At 54.1% G+C, this 17,368-nt stretch overlaps 1 protein-coding gene across 1 annotated transcript; it reads right to left on the bottom strand.

Annotated features, from left to right (window-relative positions):
* Positions 1–3,147: 3,147 nt before the first annotated feature.
* On the bottom strand, positions 3,148–11,879 carry LOC135291582 (olfactory receptor 14J1-like). The gene is made up of 2 exons (XM_064405863.1): positions 10,966–11,879; positions 3,148–3,232 (listed from the first exon to the last, which is right to left on the bottom strand). The coding sequence occupies exons 1-2, from the start codon at positions 11,877–11,879 to the stop codon at positions 3,148–3,150; spliced, it is 999 nt and encodes a 332-aa protein (XP_064261933.1).
* Positions 11,880–17,368: the final 5,489 nt, after the last annotated feature.

The raw sequence follows: 17,368 nt of genomic DNA, 5'->3' as shown, positions 1-17,368 counted from the left end.
ATTGTAGGATATGATTTTTCTTATGTAGCTCCAGTTACCTCTCACCAGCTTTTGCAATCCAATTACACCCTGATTCACAAATTGATACCTACTCCAATTGGGATGAGCCTCACTTTGGTAAGTCAGTTGCTGCTCCACCAGGACCTGGCTGAGATTCTGAGAAAGATCAAGAAAGATGGGCAGAAGACCCTGGTAACTGTTCATCACAATGTAAAACAAATACATCGTGTCATGGAAAGAGTAAAGAGAGATGCTGAACACAAGTGGTGGGATACTCTTTTTGGGTGGTCACCAACTGCCACAAGTGTCCTGAACACCATGTGTCATCCTATTGTTGTCCTTTTGATCCTGGTTTCAATTGGTTTTGTTTTGTCAGCAATCTTGTTTGTCATGAATTGGAGAATGATGAAACGGTTAACAAGACTGACGTCCATAATTAATGCACACAATTTGGCTGATGTCCTTTTTACTATGGACGTCCCCAAGACAACTGACAAAAGGCGATTATGAATCAGTAGATGTGTTTTGAAAAACCTTTTACCTTCCATCTTGTGATTTTGTTAAATTTATATTCATTTTATTACTTAATTATTGCTTTTACTTTTGGCCATTTGTGATTTTATTTTGATTATTTGATTTGATTATTACCATTTGTGATTTTTCAAATTATTTAAGCTATAATGTCATTATAATAATTTGTGAGTTTGTTCCAATTATTCAAGCTATAATATTATTTTGATAATTTTCAATTATTATTTAATTATTTGCTAAAAAATTGTTTTGATTTTGTTTTGCTAATTGCTTCTCTTTTTCGCCCTTCTTTTATTTCTTCTTATCTTTCCTTCTCTTTTCCTCTCTCTCTGTCATACTGTCCCTGTATTCTGAGGTATGCTACCAGCGTGAAGGAGACTTGAGACCTGCTGATGAAGACCCTTTCAAGACAACCGTGAGTCACGGGGTCGTGTGAGTGTCTGTCCAAAACTTCCCTCATTTTTTGCCTCTCGATCGTCATGAAAGCCAAGACCACCGGGGAAAGGGAAAGATCCTGTTCTGAAAATCCAGGTCTGTCTGGTCCATCAAGCAAGATTATTGCCTACGGGTGTGTTTGCTCAACTCATGGAACACTGCACCCGAGAAGGGGCAGTGTGCTCTCCTTCACCTGCATCACCTAGCAACGCTAGTGCTGGAATTTCTCCACCCTTCTGACTTGGCTGGACTTTCTCTCTGGAATGACCTTCCCGGGGGTCACCACAAAAGGACCCTTCATTCACCGTACATCAACCACCGTGACAGATGGACTGAGATGGGAGAAGGTTCTCCCTCAAGGACTGAGACATGCGACCCCTACATGGAAAAGCTCCCCTCTTCTTCCCAAAAGAACTAAGACTGAAATCCCCACCGTAGGGTGAGGGAAGGTGTGCGTGGGGACCGGAGCAAGTTTTGCAAGCGACCACTGGACTGAGAAGACAATGGTTCTTGCCTACGACATCTGCTGCTGACGACACCTGCTCCTGATGGACTACTGATGGACTCCTTGTAGACTATTTTGAAATGGGTCCCCTTCCCCCATTTCAAAAGGACTATAAAAAAGGTTAGACCTGACTGATACCTTTGAGATCTCCCCTGATGTGAAGACGACAGGCCTCTTCATCGACCGGACTTCGAGGGACTTTGTCATCCGCACGTCTGGTAGCTATATACCTCCTTGCCCTCCCTCTCTTCTTTTTCTTTTCCTTATTATTTTCCCTTTCTTCTTTCCCCTTCTCTGTAACGCATCTTCTCTATGGCTATTTAATAAAAGTACATGTATTTTGATTTTACTGCAAATCCCCTTGTCGTGTCAGTTTTTTGCACCCTGAGATCAGTGAAAAAGAACCTACACGAATCACGTCCTTAGGACGGATCGTGTCAGTTTCCCACCAGCTCCAATCTCCTCCTGCATGAGCAGACTCACACCAAGGAGAAGCCATTTCGCTGCCCCGACTGCAGGAAGGGCTTCAAGCACAACTCGACCCTCATCATCCACCGGCGCATCCACACTGGGGAGAGGCCCTACAAGTGTCCCCAGTGTGGGAAGAGCTTCACCCAGAGCTCTCACTTGACCCAACACCAACGGAGGCACCAGTAAGGGAAGCTCTGCAAATGCCGTAGTTGCAGGAAGAGCTTCATGCCCAGTTGCAGCTTCATCCCCCACTGTAAGACCCACGTTGGGAAGAGCCCTGGTGATCAATGGTCCCTGTGATACATGCTGGGAAGACACCTGTACCTTTTCCTACCCTTGCCAACGACATGATGTGGGCCTAACATGAGGGTCAGGCCATGGCCCTGTCATTACATTCACTCCCAGCTCTAGTCAGTGCTAGGAGCACGAAAGAGACTCCCTGTCTCCCTGAAGAGAAGGGTATCCTTCCCGGGAGCGAGTATAAACATGGTTGGGTAGAGGCAGTCAGTGGTAATGTAGCTTTTCCTGCAAATCCTTTCTCTTATTCCTTGCTGTTATCGATATTGTTTCTGTTGCTGTTTGTTCTTTGTCTTGTTGCTGTTCCCGACAAATTGTTCTTATCCCAGCCCAGGATCTTTTCCTTTTGTTCTTTCCATGGGAGGCAGGAGGGCAGTGAGGGCAGCGCGGTTTTAGCAGGAGCAGGACATTGGGGACCCGAAGTCCTAAACCTCAGCCGGTGGAAACCAAGCCCTGGTGGCCATGCCAGCAGCCTTGGGAGCAGGTCCCTGGCTGGGGCTGTGGGAACCTCTTCCCTCTGGTGCCCAGGGACAGGACTGGAGGGAACGGCTGCAGCTGAGTCGGGGCAGGCTCAGGTTGGATCTCAGGAAAAGGTTTTTCCCCAGAGGTTGCTGGGGCACTGCCCAGGCTCCCCAGGGAAGGCTCCCAGCTCCAGAGCTCTCTGAGCTCCAGCAGCATTTGGACAGCACTGCCAGGCCCAGGCTGGCATTGTTGGGGTGTCCTGTGCAGGGCCAGCAGTTGGACTCCAGGATCCTGATGGGTCCCTCCCAGCTCAGCCAATTCTGTGGATCTGGGGGAACACGGGCCTGGTGATGGATGCCATGGAAACTGACCATAGCAACAGGGGCCTGGTGGTGGTTGCCCACTAAGGATGAGATTTGTCACAGGCTCTCAGAGGGGCTCCATTGTCACTTTCCAAGAGTCTCCAGGCTGTTCAAGAGCTGGAATGTCACAGGCAGAGACAGGGCCTCCATGGAGGCCTCCCAGGGGTTTCTGGGGATGGTAAAGAGCCCTGTGGTCAGAGGCAGTCACAGCCATTCCATGGTGACATCCCAGGGCACCTTGGGCTGCAAAGGCACCGATCTGTCATAGGCACTCACGGGGGCTCCACGGTGACATCCCAGGAGTCCCCAGGCTGCCAATGAGCTGGGATGTCCCAGACACTCACAGGGGCTCCAGTCATGGGCACAGTGGGAGCTTCAGGCAAAAGCTTTATTTCTTTTTTGGAGAAACTCCTGATGAGTCATGAGATGGAGAAATGACACCCAACAGACACCATGGATCCTCAAACCCCTGCAGGACCCCTAGACTTCCAAAATTTATTTTATTAGAGGAGAGTGGGAGTGGCTGGATCCAATCCCAGCCCCAAACTTTGTCAAAGCTGTAAAAGATTAGACAGGAAGAATTGAACCTTAATGCAATTTGTCCCACAGGATTATCGATGGAATACTAGATAAATTGATATAAATACAGCTCTGATTGATTCTGATCATGATTAGACAGAATGGTTTGTTTACACCACAGATTAAATTTTTAAAAAGAGTTATTTACTCCACAGTATAGGAGCTATAACAATTATTAGCATATAGTGATCTAGGAAGCAATTTTGATGTCAACAGGGCCTTGCTGGAGTTGTTGGAGCCCATTGCAGGCAGAGCCTCCTGCTCCAGCAGGAACTGCCTTTCCTGTGCCAGGAGCAGGGCAGGTCCCGCTGCAGGAAAAGCCCCAGGCCAGCCCCAGCACAGGGAAGGGCTCGGGCACAAGGGCAGAGTGCCGTGCTGGGAGCTGTGCCAGGCAGAGCCTGAGGCACCAAAGGCACCTTGGCAGCAGCAGCTGCTTGCAGGGCATGGCCAGAAGCCTCCCTTGGCAGCCCGGCCTGGTGGCCAGCACTGCAGAGCTGCTGCCTCAGGGCTCATTTCTGCCTGGGCTCTGAAAAGCCACTTCTGCTCCAGGAGCCTGCCTGGGAAGCCATTGGCCCCAGCACCTTGGGGACAAGATATGAATGACAAAACCCTTCATGCCAGCAGAGACAAGGCAGGGGCAGAGGAAAGGGGAGAGCCAGGCCCAGGGGATAGGGCTGCCATGGTGATGGCTGTGAGGTCACTGCCCCTGCAGCAGCCTGGCTGCCCTCAGCAGACATTCTGGCCAGAAGCGTTGTGAGGGCACCCAGCACAGTAGAGAACCCCCATGACAGCAATTCTGTCCTTGGGGATGAGAGGGTTTCACTGGATCAGGTTGCACAAAGCTCCTGCTCTTTGACAATTCCTGGGATGGGGAATGCAGTTCTCCGGAAAAACAGTTGCAGTTTTGTGCCACTCTCATCATTGTAAAATATTTCCTCCTTTTAACAAATGTAAATCCACCCTCATTCAGTTGAGTGATATTGACTCCTGTTCTGTTACTGCAAGATGTGGGACAAAATAATGTTGACCACTATTTTTCCATTTTCACAGACCTTGGAAAGTAACCAAAAGTCTCCCAAGATGGGGTTTGGATGCCTCATCACATAACCAGCAGGTAGAATGTGGTGGCTCTGGGCTCAGTGGTGTGGAGACTGAGGACAGAACAGGAGCAGCCTGAGAGGGATTAAAGGGTGGTTTCAGAGAGGCTGGAGTTTTTCTTCATTGTATAAAACACCAAGAGAAAGAAATAATGGCACCAAGGGTGTGGAGTTCCCCTGCCCCAGGAAGTAGGGATTCTAGCCAGACAGACAGCATCAAGTGAGGAGTGTGATTTAAAGAGGATTCCGCCCCTCCACCCTGTCGGGCATGCCCCTGCAAGCCCAGGAAAAGACACTCCACCCCATCTGGTCAAATTTGGAGTGGCCACAGAACATTTTTCCTTTTCTGTAACCTCATTGGTCCAAATTCTACTGCAAAGTCCCCGCCATCGATTTTTCCATTGGTTGTCCTCCTCTATCCACTCCTTTGCAGTCCCCTGCTCCTCCTGCTATTTGTCCACAACCCTAAACTCCACCCCTACCCTGTCATATAAAACCCATGACAAGCCACCACCCCGTCTCCCCCTTAATTTCTTGTCTTGGTCCTTGGCACAATAAAGGATCCTGTGCTTTTCTAAACCAGTACCCATCCTGTTGCCTTCCTTTCCCTGTTGGTCTTCGATGCCTGCCTGAGGTCTGAGACTCTGGGGCCTGGGGGAGTCGTTTTGCTGCTTACTGCAGTGGAACACAACACAAGGGCAGCTGGGGAGGCCCAGACTGGACAGCGGGAGAAAGGAATTTCCTCCCCCAGGGCAGGGCTGTGGTGCAGAAGGAGCCTGGAGCAGCCCAAGGCTTTGTGTGGGCAGGCAGAGGCAGGCAGGAGGCAGAGCTGCCAGCAAAGGAAGGGGCCAGCCAGGTGGGGCAGCCGGGGGATGACGACAGCCTGCAGGGACTGAGGCGCAGGGCAGGGACACCGTAGGACAGCCTGGGCTGCACAGGGCACAGGGATGGGCAGCAGCTGCAAGGCCCTGACAGAGCCAACTTGGGCAGCACTTTGGGCCATGGCTGCTGGCCCTGGACCTGAGCCAGGAGCAGGAGATAAGTGACCCTTGCAGGCCTGGAGCCTCACTGCCTCCTTGTCCCTGCTCAGCAGCCTGGCAGGGGCCGCCCCATGGTCCTGCCCTTGGCATTGCACATCCCCACATGCCAGTGCCCATCCCGGGAAGAGCCCTGAGCAAGGAGGGAGGGACAGGATCTGCCTGGCCAGGGGCTGGGACTCAGGCCTTGGCCCTTTGCATTCCTGAAACACATCCAGGTTTGCTCAGCACCAGAGACACCTTTCCCTTGCTTGTTTCCACCTGTGATCACTGCCTCCAGTGTTCTGCTCTACCTGGAACCTGGGAACACATTCACATGAGTTGTGTCCCTCCTTGGGACCCATTAGAAGTTAAAGAAAGTTTGAAGTTTGAATGTGATTTGGAGTTCTTGAGAAGTTCTTTGAGGATACTCTGAGGGACTGAGTCTGATGCAAAGAGCACCAAAGCCCCAGAGGGTGATTAAAGTCCTTGTGATGTGTCTGTGCTGCTGAGCTGGGCCGGGCTCCTGGCCCAGAGGCAGCTCCTGGCAAGGGCAGCGCTGCAGAGAGACAGCTCTGGCCAGGAGCAGCTCCTGTGCACAGCCCAGCAGGGCTGGGGCACTGCCAGGGCAGCTCAGGGACACCAGCAGGGCACAGCCAGAGCTGACAGGGGCTCAGCACTGGCAGGGGCTGGGGGATGTCCCAGAGGGGGCTGTGTCACAGCGGCACCTCTGTGGCTGTGTCCTAGAGGCACAGAGCAGCTGTGATGTCAGCAAGGGGCTGTGTGACAGCACAGAGTGGGCTGGGTGAGGTCACAGACTGGGCTGTGACATCACAGAGTTTGTTGTGTGAGGTCATAGAGGGGATTCTGTGACATCGCAGAGCAGGCTGTGACTTCATGGCATGGTTCTATGACATCATAGGGCAGGCTGTGAGGTCAAAGTGTGTGCTGTAGCATTTAAGAGTGGCAGTATGACATCACAGAGAGGGTTTTGTGACATCACTGAGGGAGTTGTGAAATCACATAGCTGTCTGTGATATCATGGAGTAGAGTATGAGGCCATAGAGCAGATCCTGCCATCATAGAGGGTGGCTCTGTGGCATCAGAGAGTGGGTTGTGACATTCTAGGTGACTGTGTAACATCATAGAGCAGGCTGTGACATCACATGGTGACATTGTGACATCGCAGACTCTTCTGTGACATCTCAGTGCAGCTGCATGACATTCCAGGGTGACATCCCAGAGTTGGCTCTGTGACACCAAAAGGGTGCTGTGTGACATCATAGGGGGCTCTGTGACATCACATGATGCTGTGTGACATCACAGGCTGACTGTGTGACTTCATAGGGGGCTCTGACATCACAGGGGCTGTGTGATGTCACTGGGGAGGTCACTCTGCCCCAGCTCCCCTCACAGTTCCCCCAGAGCAGTCCAACGCTGCTCGTGCACAGCGGGGTCCCCTGTCCCCCCGGGTCCCCCCGCTCCCGGTGCTGCAGCCTCCCCCAGAGGATGTTCCACGAGATCGACCCCAGAGCCTGACACGGGGACGGGGGGCCGGGGCCTTGGGGGGTGGGACAGGGGGACAGGGACCCCCCGGCAGCATCCCTGTGTCCCCCAGGGCTAGAGCCTGGGCCAGGGCTCCTTCACCCTGTTCTGAATGAGGGTTTGAGAGCGCTGAAAATATCCCCAGCAAGGGAGCAGCAACAACCAGATTTAATATTAAGGGACAGCACCACAAACTTCCTTGGCAAGACACATTGTTGACTGGACACTTCAGGCACACCAAAGAAACAAAGCAACAAAAAAACCAAACAAAATCCAGGCAATCGAACCAGAGATGAACTGAGAACTGTCCCTGACTCTGTGTGTGACACAAGGACAGTGAGGGCAATGGTAAAAGGAATACGGCCTAAAAGCGTAACAGAGCTCAAACGTAACAGGACTTAAGTTGTACCTCAACCTTAAGTGATAACTTCAGCTTCACAATTTAGCAAAAGAACAGAGCTTAACAGTATTTAACCTAAATTATAACCTATGATTTTTCAATTTAATAGAGGAATAACACTTAATGATGTTCAGCTTAGCTTATAACATATTAAACATAACAACTTAGCAAAAGAACAACTCTTAGCAGCATTTAATGTCACTTAGACCTTGTGACTTAACCTTTCTTACAGGCCTGACTGACTCAGCTATCCAAGGCACTCAAACCCCTCCGAGAGCAGCATTTCTGCCACATTTCCCCAGCACATCAGGTTTGTGTCCTTTGAGGGACCAGGAACTGGTGAGACTAGAGGCACAGGAAGGTTTCTCTTCATGGAAAACAAAAAATGTGAACATGATAAAATTTAATAAACATCAAAAGCCTTCATTCAGTTTCTTGTGACATCCCAGCAACATCTGACATGTCCACCATCCACAAGGGATTGCCATACAGGAAGGATTTTAGACAAAGACATAAAAAGAGGTGATAGAAAAGATAAAACTACAACTAAGATGCTGACTAAGGAGGTATTTAAACTTCTGAAAGATTGGGCAATTCCCTGATGCTCAAATCATGAAGCCAATCAAGGATGATACATTGGAATCAGCAGAGAGCATCTGGAGGAAGACTTCTGGGAGCAATGTGAAGGACAAGGATCCAGCTGCTCTAAATGAAGAGATGTCCTTAGACATGGCCATTTCAAAAGGAGAGCTGGAAACACGTAAAGGAGGGGGTCATGAAATATTAGAGTGAATGATGTTCATGGCAAAGATAGAGGGGAAGATCCATATTTCTCCACTTGCCATAAGTAGAAGAATCTAGTAGAATCAGGAAATTTCTGCTCCTGGTGGGAAAACTTGGCCATTTCTTAAAAGTACTCAAATGACCCAGATAATAAAGATTTCCTTGTATATTATGAAATGTACAAATATTAAAACCCGTGCCCCTTTCCAGGCAGACATCAGCTGTGTGCCCATAAACAGGCAGTGCAACTTGTGCCCTGAGGTGTCCAGCTGGGATTGCATCCCTCCAAGAGCACCTGAGGGAGAGCAGAGCACCTTGCAAGCTGCAGATTGTCCCTGACAGCCCCACAGGGCTCCTGTGCCATCAACATCTGCTCTGCTCCAGTCTGAAACAGGGCCCAGCATGGTGCCGGGATCATCAGAGAGCTGAGGTGTGTGCTGGAATTCAATGCCCTCCCCATCCCGCAGCAGCCCTGCATTTCCCTGCTCCAGCCTGGGTCTGCAGCACAGCCATGGAGGCTCTTTGGGCTCCTGACTGTTCCTGCAGCCCCCAAGGGCAGCTGAGCTCTGCCTGTGGCACAGTCAGCCCTGGCCAGCGCAGGCCATGCTCAGCAATTGCTTGTGTGTGCCTGGCCTTGCTGTCAGCCCCGGCAGTGGGTGCGTGGCCCCTTGGTGGCCCTGTGCTGGCCCAGCCATGGTGGCCCAGCCCCTGTGCAGGCCCAGCCCAGGCCAGGAGCATTGCGGCTGGGAACGGCCCCTGTGCCGTGATGCCCACAGCAGCCTTGGGGCTCTGTGCCCCATGGCCTCCCTGCTGGGCAGCCTCTGCCAGCTCCTGCACAGCCCCTGGCACCTGTGGGCCTGCACAGACAGCCCTGGCCCGGGCTCTGCCGGCCTCTGGGCCAGCAGAGAGGCCGGCCAGGGCGGGCCATGGCCGGGAACAGGCCCTGAGCCCTGCAGGAGGATGGAGCTGGGCCACAGCCAAACTCAGCCCAGGCCAAAGCTGGGCTCAGCAGCCAGGGCTGCCAAGGGCTGGGCACAGAGGCTGGCACTGACAAATGTCCTGGGCCCCCTCCCTGCTCTGTCCATGCCCCCAAGGGCACAGAGCAGCCTCCTCTCTGGGGCACTTGCCTGTTTTCAATGCCTTGCACAGGCGCTGGCCGTGCCCCACACGGCCTGGGCTGAGTCCTGCCCCTGCCCGCCCAGCCAGGCTGAGATGGACACGGATGGTTTCTGGGGCAGGCTCTCTGAGCCCAGCGCAGCTCCCTGCAAGCTCTGCCAGCTGCCCTGAGCTCTGGGCAGCACCAAGGGCCTCTCCCCAGCCCAGCTGGCTCTGGCCCCACAGCTCTGCTCAGCCCAGGCTGCTCTGGCCACTGGCCCCACGGCCTCAGCCCCTGCCAAGGGCACAGCAGCAGCTGCAGCTCACACAGGACTCAGCCCCAGCCATGGGGGAAGGTGCTGGGCCAAGGCCAAAGGAGGCTCCCTGACTGCCCTGCTCCCCTCTGGCTCAGGTGCTGAAAGCTCTGCAGCCCCTGCTGCCATCCCATGTGTCCAGGGCAGCACAAGAGCCCCGGCCTTGGGGCCCTCAAGAGCTGTTCCTGCTCCAGGCTCAGGGCCCATCCCAAAGCTGGGGCAGCCACAAAGCTGTGCCCATTTCTGTTCATTGCTGCTCTGATAAGGATAGTACACAAAGTTTTTAAAAGTGGTTGCAGATTCATTTATTTCACCTAAATAGAATGTGAGATGCCCTGATTACACAATGTCTCTGGGTCACACATGAAGGAGGGATAATTAAGATAAATAGGGTGAATATTAGCATTTCTTTTAATGTAACAGAATCAGAAGCAGAAAAACATTAAAATCTACTTAAGGGTAGACTTGGCCTCTTCTGACATGCACTGTGAGTTGCTGACAGAGGAAAGCAGGCCTTCTCTGGCTTCTTCTGGTGGGTTACCTCTGCTGGAGTCCATGTGCCTACCAAGCTGCTCTAGCACTCCCCTCCATGGCTGGACAGGGGAGAGAAAATAATAATGGAGACAAATCATAGATTGAGATAAGGTAGTTTTCTATAGCAAAATAAGAAGTTTTTACATGCAGCAGCAACCAGAAAAAAAATCCCAATAATTTTATTCTCTACTTCCCACCAGCGAGTGATGTTCAGCCACTTCCCAGGAAGCAGAACTTGAGCAGGCAGAGTGGTTGATCAGAAAGGCAAACACTGTACATAGGAAATGCCCCCTATTCTTCCTCCTTCCTTAGCATTTATACCAGAACTAGTCCCATACAGTCTGGAATATCCCTTTGGTTAATTTGGGACTCTGGCCTGCTGTCCCTTCCCAGGGTCTGACCCACTCGCAGCCCCTTGATGGAGGGAGAATGCTGAGAGACAGCAGGAGCCAAACCAGGGGTGTGTTTCCAGCTGTTGTGTGGCTCCCAGTGCAAAGCTGTGAGGGCTGTTATGGGACAATGAAAAGGCTGACGAGCACCCAGACATGGCTTTCCTGAGAGATTCCTTGAGCTCCTGGTTCCTCAGGCTGTAGATGAGGGGGTTCAGGGCTGGAGGCACCACCGAGTACAGAACTGACAGGGCCAGATCCAGGGATGGGGAGGAGATGGAAGAGGGCTTCAGGTAGACAAACGTGTCAGTGCTGAGGAACAGGGAGAGCACGGCCAGGTGAGGGAGGCAGGTGGAAAAGGCTTTGTGCCGGCCCTGCTCAGAGGGGATCCTCAGCACAGCCCTGAAGATCTGCACATAGGAGAAAACAATGAACACAAAACAACCAAAGCCTAAACAGAAAGTGACCACAAGAAGCCCAACTTCCCTGTAGCTGGAGTGTGCGCAGGAGAGTTTGAGGATGTGTGGGACTTCACAGAAGAACTGGCCCAGGGCATTGCCATGGCAAAGGGGCAGGGAAAATGTATTGGCCGTGTGCAGCAGAGCATTGAGAAAGCCACAGGCCCATGCAGCTGCTGCCATGTGGGCACAAGCTCTGCTGCCCAGGAGGGTCCCGTAGTGCAGGGGTTTGCAGATGGACACGTAGCGGTCGTAGCACATGATGGTGAGAAATGCAAATTCTGATGCAATGAAAAAGGCAAAGAAAAATACCTGTGCAGCACACCCTGAGTAGGAGATGTTGCTGGTGTGCCAGAGGGAATTGTGCATGGCTTTGGGGACAATCGTATAGATGAGGCCCAGGTCAGTGAGGGCCAGGTTGAGCAGGAAGAAGAACATGGGCGTGTGCAGGTGGTGGCCGCAGGCTACGGCGCTGATGATGAGGCCGTTGCCCAGGAGGGCAGCCAGGGAGATGCCCAGCAAGAGGCAGAAGTGCAGGAGCTGAAGCTGCCGCGTGTCTGCCAATGCCAGCAGGAGGAAGTGGCTGATGGAGCTGCTGTTGGACATTTCTTCACTCTGGCCATGCTGTCCTGTTCAAGGAGGAGACAGTGACAAGTCAAGGGAGATTTTGCTGGTCATTGTCCAAGCCATTTCTTCCATCCCTGCCCCTGCTGCTCTGTGCCACCTGATTTTCCTTTTCTCAGAGCTTTTCCTTAAGCCCCGTGCCTGGAGCTCTGCTGGGATCTGGCCCCGTTGCTATGATGAGTGGGGGCTCTGCCCATGGACACCAAGGGGTCAGCTCTGCTCTGCAACAGTGGGATTATGGGAACAGGGACAGGGGCCATTCCTGGGCTTGTACTTCTTCAGCCCAAACTGCTCCTGAAGCAGAGGAGCTCAGCAGAATCTCCTGTCCTAGGGCTAAGGAATGGTGACAGCCAAAGGCAGTTTGAGAGGGTTTCCTGCTGTGCCCAGGGAGATCAGAGAGAACTGAGCAATGCACAAACAGTGGCTGTAACTCAGCGAAGGGTGAGGGGAGCTGCTCTGCCACCCCACATGTCCCCAGCTGCCCTTTTGAGATCCAGGGCAGTCCCTGTGTTCCCCTTACAATCAGCCTGACACAGCTGAGAGCAGAGGGACCCACAGCAGAGCAAACTGGCTCAGCCTTTCTCAGAGTCTCAGCCCCACTCTGGCCAAGGACACTCCTGTCCCTCAGTGTCCCCTGGAGGCAGCTCACAGCTTGGATGGCATCCCAAGGACACACTAAGGGTCCTGTCCCTGGCACTGCCTGAGGAGAGTTGGCTCATTGCCAGCCTGCCCTGCCCAGAGCTCCCCGGGCACAGGGAGCTGGGACACCCCAGTGCTGAGCTCAGCCTGCACAGGAGGAGCCCAAGGGCTGACCCTGCAGCTGGAAGTGCCATCCCAGAGAGCCCCTCAGCAATGCCAGGAGCACCTGGGCAAGGCAAGGAGAGAGAGAGCTGGGCCTGAGGAAAAGCCTTTCCCTGCCCAGCCCTGCACAGCCCCTGCCGGGCAGCACCAGGGCAGGGCAGTGGCCCTCAGGCCCTGTCAGCAGGAATGGGCACATGGCAGGAGAGATGCCCTTTATCCCTGGGGCTGCTCTGCCAGCACAGGAGGGACTGAGGGCCCCGAGCCCCGGGCTGAGGGCTGTGCTGGCTGGGAGGGGACACGAGGGCTGTGCTGCTCAGGGCAGTGTCTGCCCTGCAGGGCAGGGCTGGCAGTGACACATCTGCCCTGCAGCAGGGCTTCCCTCATCACTGCCTCCATCCCTCCCTGCCCACGGCTCTGCTGCTGGAGCTGTGCCAGCCCGAGCTGCTCCTGTGGCCCCGGGCTCCTTCCCTGCCAGAGCCGCCAGAGCCCAGCCCAGCCCCTGGGCCAGCTCTGCCCTGCAGCTGCTCAGGGCTGCAGGGATTAAAGAACAGCTCCCCCAGCCTGGGCATCATGGAAAGGTGATGCTGGATGGGCCTGGAGGCTGGGGAGGGGGGGGGGCACTTGCTGAGGTTCCCAGAAAAACTCAGGGTAATGGTTTAAGAGCCTCAGCCCCTGTTCTGCCCTGCACAGCTGAGTTTCCATTGCCACCAAGCTGAGCCAGCGAAAAGTGGGAGCACAGATTCAGGAAAGCAGAGACCCAAGCAGGAAAGCCCTGCCCTGAATGAGCTCATGAAAAGTCCCCTCAGGAATGAGCTGGGCGTGAGCTGGAGCTCTGAGCAGCCCTGGCCCACACAGCACCCTCTCCACTGCAGCGGGACCTGCCCTGGCAGGAGTCACTCCTTGCCCCCACAGCTCCCCTGCAGTGTCCATGGGGAGCTGCCAGGCAGGCTGAGAGCTGCCCCTGGCAGGTGGCACATCCCCTGGGCTGGCCAAGAGCCCTGAGGTCTGCAGGACCTGCTCTGCAGGACAGCCCTGGCAGCCCTGGCTGCAGCCCCAGCTTCAGCCCCTGCAGCCATCCCTGGCAGCAGGAGCCGTCCTGCCCTGTCCCTCTGAGGGTGCCCAGGGCAGCTCTGCTCTGCAGCACATCCTCCTCCTCCTGCTCCCCTGCCACAGAGAAATTGGGAGAGTCCTCCTGGCACATCCCCCAGGCTGTGGGGTGTGCTGGCTTCAGGAGATCCCTCCAGGAGCACAGGGGACATTGCCCTGCATCCACTGACTCACCATGTGGAGGGCTGTGAAGATCTTTCCCCCAGTGAAGTTTCAGCTCAATGACTTCCTCAGCCTGTCTCTGCTTGCCTCCTGTCCCCTCAGTGCCTGCAGGCAGAGCCCTCAGCCCTGCTGGGCTGGGAGAGGAGCTGGTCCTGGAAAGAGCTGTTTTTTTAAAGCTTACCAGCACAGACGCAGCACAAGGACTTTAACGACCCTCTTGGGACTTGGGTGTTGTTTACATCAGACTCAGTCCCTGAGAGAGCCTTCCAAAGACTTCTCCAGAACACAAAGTTAAATTTAAACTCCAAAGTTTCTTGAAGTTTTAATGGGTCCCACTGAGGGACACGACTGAGAAAGTGTCCCCAGGTTCCAGTCAGAGCAGAACACTGGAGGCAGTGATGACAGCTGGGGACAAACAAGGCAAAGGTGTCTCTGGTGCTGAATAAACCTGGATGTGTTTCAGGAATGCAAAGGCCCAAGGCCTGAGCCCCAGCCCCTGGCCAGGCACATCCTGTCTCTCCCTCATTGCTCAGGGCTCTTCCCGGGATGGGCACTGGGATGTGGGGATGTGCAATGCCAAGGGCAGGACCATGGGGCAGCTCCTGCCAGGCTGCTGGGCAGGGACAAGTAGCCACCCTGTGATGTCACACAGCCCCTTGGATGTCACACAGCCACCTGTGATGTCACAGAGCACCCTATGATGTAACACAGCCACCTGTGATGTCACAGCCCACTCTGGGATGTCATACAGCACCCTTGTTTTGTCACAGAGCCAATTCTGGGATGTCACCCTGGAATGTCATGCAGCTGCATTGTGATGTCCCAGAAGACTCTGTGATGTCAGAAAGTTGCTTTGGGATGTCACAGTCTGTTCTGTGACGTCACAGTCTTCTCTATGATGTTACACAGCCACCTAGTGATGTCACAACCCACTCGCTGATGTCACAGAGCCACCAGCTGTTACGTCCGGATCTGCTCTATCGCCTCATACCCTACTCCATGATGTCACAGACAGCTCTGTGATGTCACAACACCCTCAGTGATGTCACAAAACCCTCTCTGTGATGTCATGCTGCCACTCTCTAATGTCACAGCACACACTTTGACCTCAGTCTCCTCTATGATGTCATACAGCCATGCCATGATGTCACAGCCTGCTTTGTGTTGTCACACAGTCTCCTCTATGATGCTGCAGCTGCTCAGTGACCTCACACAACAAACTCTGTGATGTCATAACCCAACCTGTGACCTCACACAGCCCACTCTGTGCTGTCACACAGCCCCTTGCTGACATCACAGCTGCTCTGTGCCTCTAGGACACAGCCACAGAGGTGCCGCTGTGACACAGCCCCCTCTGGGACATCCCCCAGCCCCTGCCAGTGCTGAGCCCCTGTCAGCTCTGGCTGTGCCCTGCTGGTGTCCCTGAGCTGCCCTGGCAGTGCCCCAGCCCTGCTGGGCTGTGCACAGGAGCTGCTCCTGGCCAGAGCTGTCTCTCTGCAGTGCTGCCCTTGCCAGGAGCTGCCTCTGGGCCAGAAGCCTGGCCCAGCTCAGCAGCACAGACATAGCAGCAGGACTATAATGACCCTCTGGGGCTTTGGTGCTCTTTGCATTAAACTCAGTCCCTTGGAGTGTGCTCAAAAAGCTTCTCAAGAACTCCAAGTTAAGCTGAAACATAGACATTTCTTGTAGTTTAAATGGGGTCCACTGAGGGACATAACTCATGTGAAAGTGTCCCCAGGTTCCAGGTAGAGCCGAACAATGGAGGCAGTGATGACAGATTCAGACAAGGAAGGGAAAGGTTTCTGTGGTGCTGAGTAAACCTGGATGTGTTTCAGGAATGCAAAGGGCCAAGGCCTGAGCCCCAGGCCCTGGCAAGGCAGATCCTGTCCCTCCCTCCTTGCTCAGGGCTCTTCCCGGGATGGGCTCTGGCATGTGGGGATGTGCAATGCCAAGGGCAGCACCATGGGGCGGCCCCTGCCAGGCTGCTGAGCAGGGACAAGGAGGCAATGAGGCCCCAGGCCTGCAAGGGTCACTTGTCTCCTGCTCCTGGCTCAGGCCCAGGGCCAGCAGCCATGGCCAAAGCGCTGCCCAAGTTGGCTCTGTCAGGGCCTTGCAGCTGCTGCCCATCCCTGTGCCCTGTGCAGCCCAGGCTGTCCTACGGTGTCCCTGCCCTGTGCCTCTGTCCCTGCAGGCTGTCATCATCCCCCGGCTGCCCCACCTGGCTGGCCTCTTCCTTTGCTGATAGCTCTGCCACCTGCCTGCCTCTGCCTGCCCACACAAAGCCTTGGGCTGCTCCAGGCTCCTTCTGGGGGATGTATTGCACCACAGCCCTGCCCGGGAGGAAAATTCCTTTCTCCTGGTGTCCAGTCTGGGCTTCCCAAGCTGCCCTTGGTGCCATTATCTCTTTCTCTGTCTGTTTCATACAATAAAGAAAAACTCAGAGATGTGTGAAACCACCCTTTAATCCCTCCCCGGCTACTCGTATTCTGTCCTCAGTCTCCACACCACTGAGCCCAGAGTCTGCCGACTCTCACTGCTGGTTATGGGATGAGGCCTCCAAACCTCATCTTGAGAGGTTTTTGGGTCCTCTCCAAGGTCTGTGAAAATGAAAACAGTGGTCAAAATTATTTTCTCCCAAATTTTGCAGTGACAGAACAAGGCTCAATATCTCTGAACTGAATGAGGGTGGATTTACATTTGTTAGAAGGAGGAAATATTTTACAACGAGGAGAGTGCATGAAACTGCAACTGTGTTCTTCCACATTTGGATTCCCCATCTCAGGAATTATCCAAGAGCAGGACCTTTGTGCAGCCTGACCCAGTGAAACCCATTCATCCCCAAGGACAGAATTCCTGTTGTGTGGGTTCTCTGATGTGCTGGGTGCCATCACAACGCTTCTGGCCAGAATGTCTGCTGAGGGCAGCCAGGCTGCTTCAGGGGCAGTGACCTCACAGCCATCACCATGGCAGCCCTATCCCCTGGGCCTGGCTCTCCCCTTTCCTCTGCCCCTGCCTTGTCTCTGCTGGCATGAAGAGTTTTGTCATTCATATCTTGTCCCCAAGGTGCTGGGGCCAATGGCTTCCCAGGCAGGCTCCTGGAGCAGAAGTGGCTTTTCAGAGCCCAGGCAGAAATGAGCCCTGAGGCAGCAGCTCTGCAGTGCTGGCCACCAGGCCGGGCTACCAAGGGAGGCTTCTGGCCATGCCCTGCAAGCAGCTGCTGCTGCCAAGGTGCCTTTGGTGCCTCAGGCTCTGCCTGGCACAGCTCCCAGCACGGCACTCTGCCCTTGTGCCCGAGCCCTTCCCTGTGCTGGGGCTGGCCTGGGGTTTTTCCTGCAGCAGGACCTGCCCTGCTGATGGCACAGGAAAGCCAGTTCCTGCTGGAGCAGGAGGCTCTGCCTGCA

The sequence above is a fragment of the Passer domesticus genome (assembly GCF_036417665.1).
Source record: "Passer domesticus isolate bPasDom1 chromosome 8 unlocalized genomic scaffold, bPasDom1.hap1 SUPER_8_unloc_1, whole genome shotgun sequence".
Classification (NCBI taxonomy): Eukaryota; Metazoa; Chordata; class Aves; order Passeriformes; family Passeridae; genus Passer; species Passer domesticus.
Note: the sequence above shows the minus strand (reverse complement) of the source record. Positions and strands in the feature narration are given on the sequence as shown.

Excerpts from the sequence above, each read along its gene's own strand:
- LOC135291582 (XM_064405863.1), bottom strand. The coding sequence starts at position 11,879 with ATGTCCAACAGCAGCTCCATCAGCCACTTCCTCCTGCTGGCATTGGCA. Across the intron at positions 3,233-10,965 it reads CTCAGGAAAGCCATGTCTGG|AAACCCCTGGGAGGCCTCCA; the intron begins GTGCTCGTCAGC and ends TACCATCCCCAG.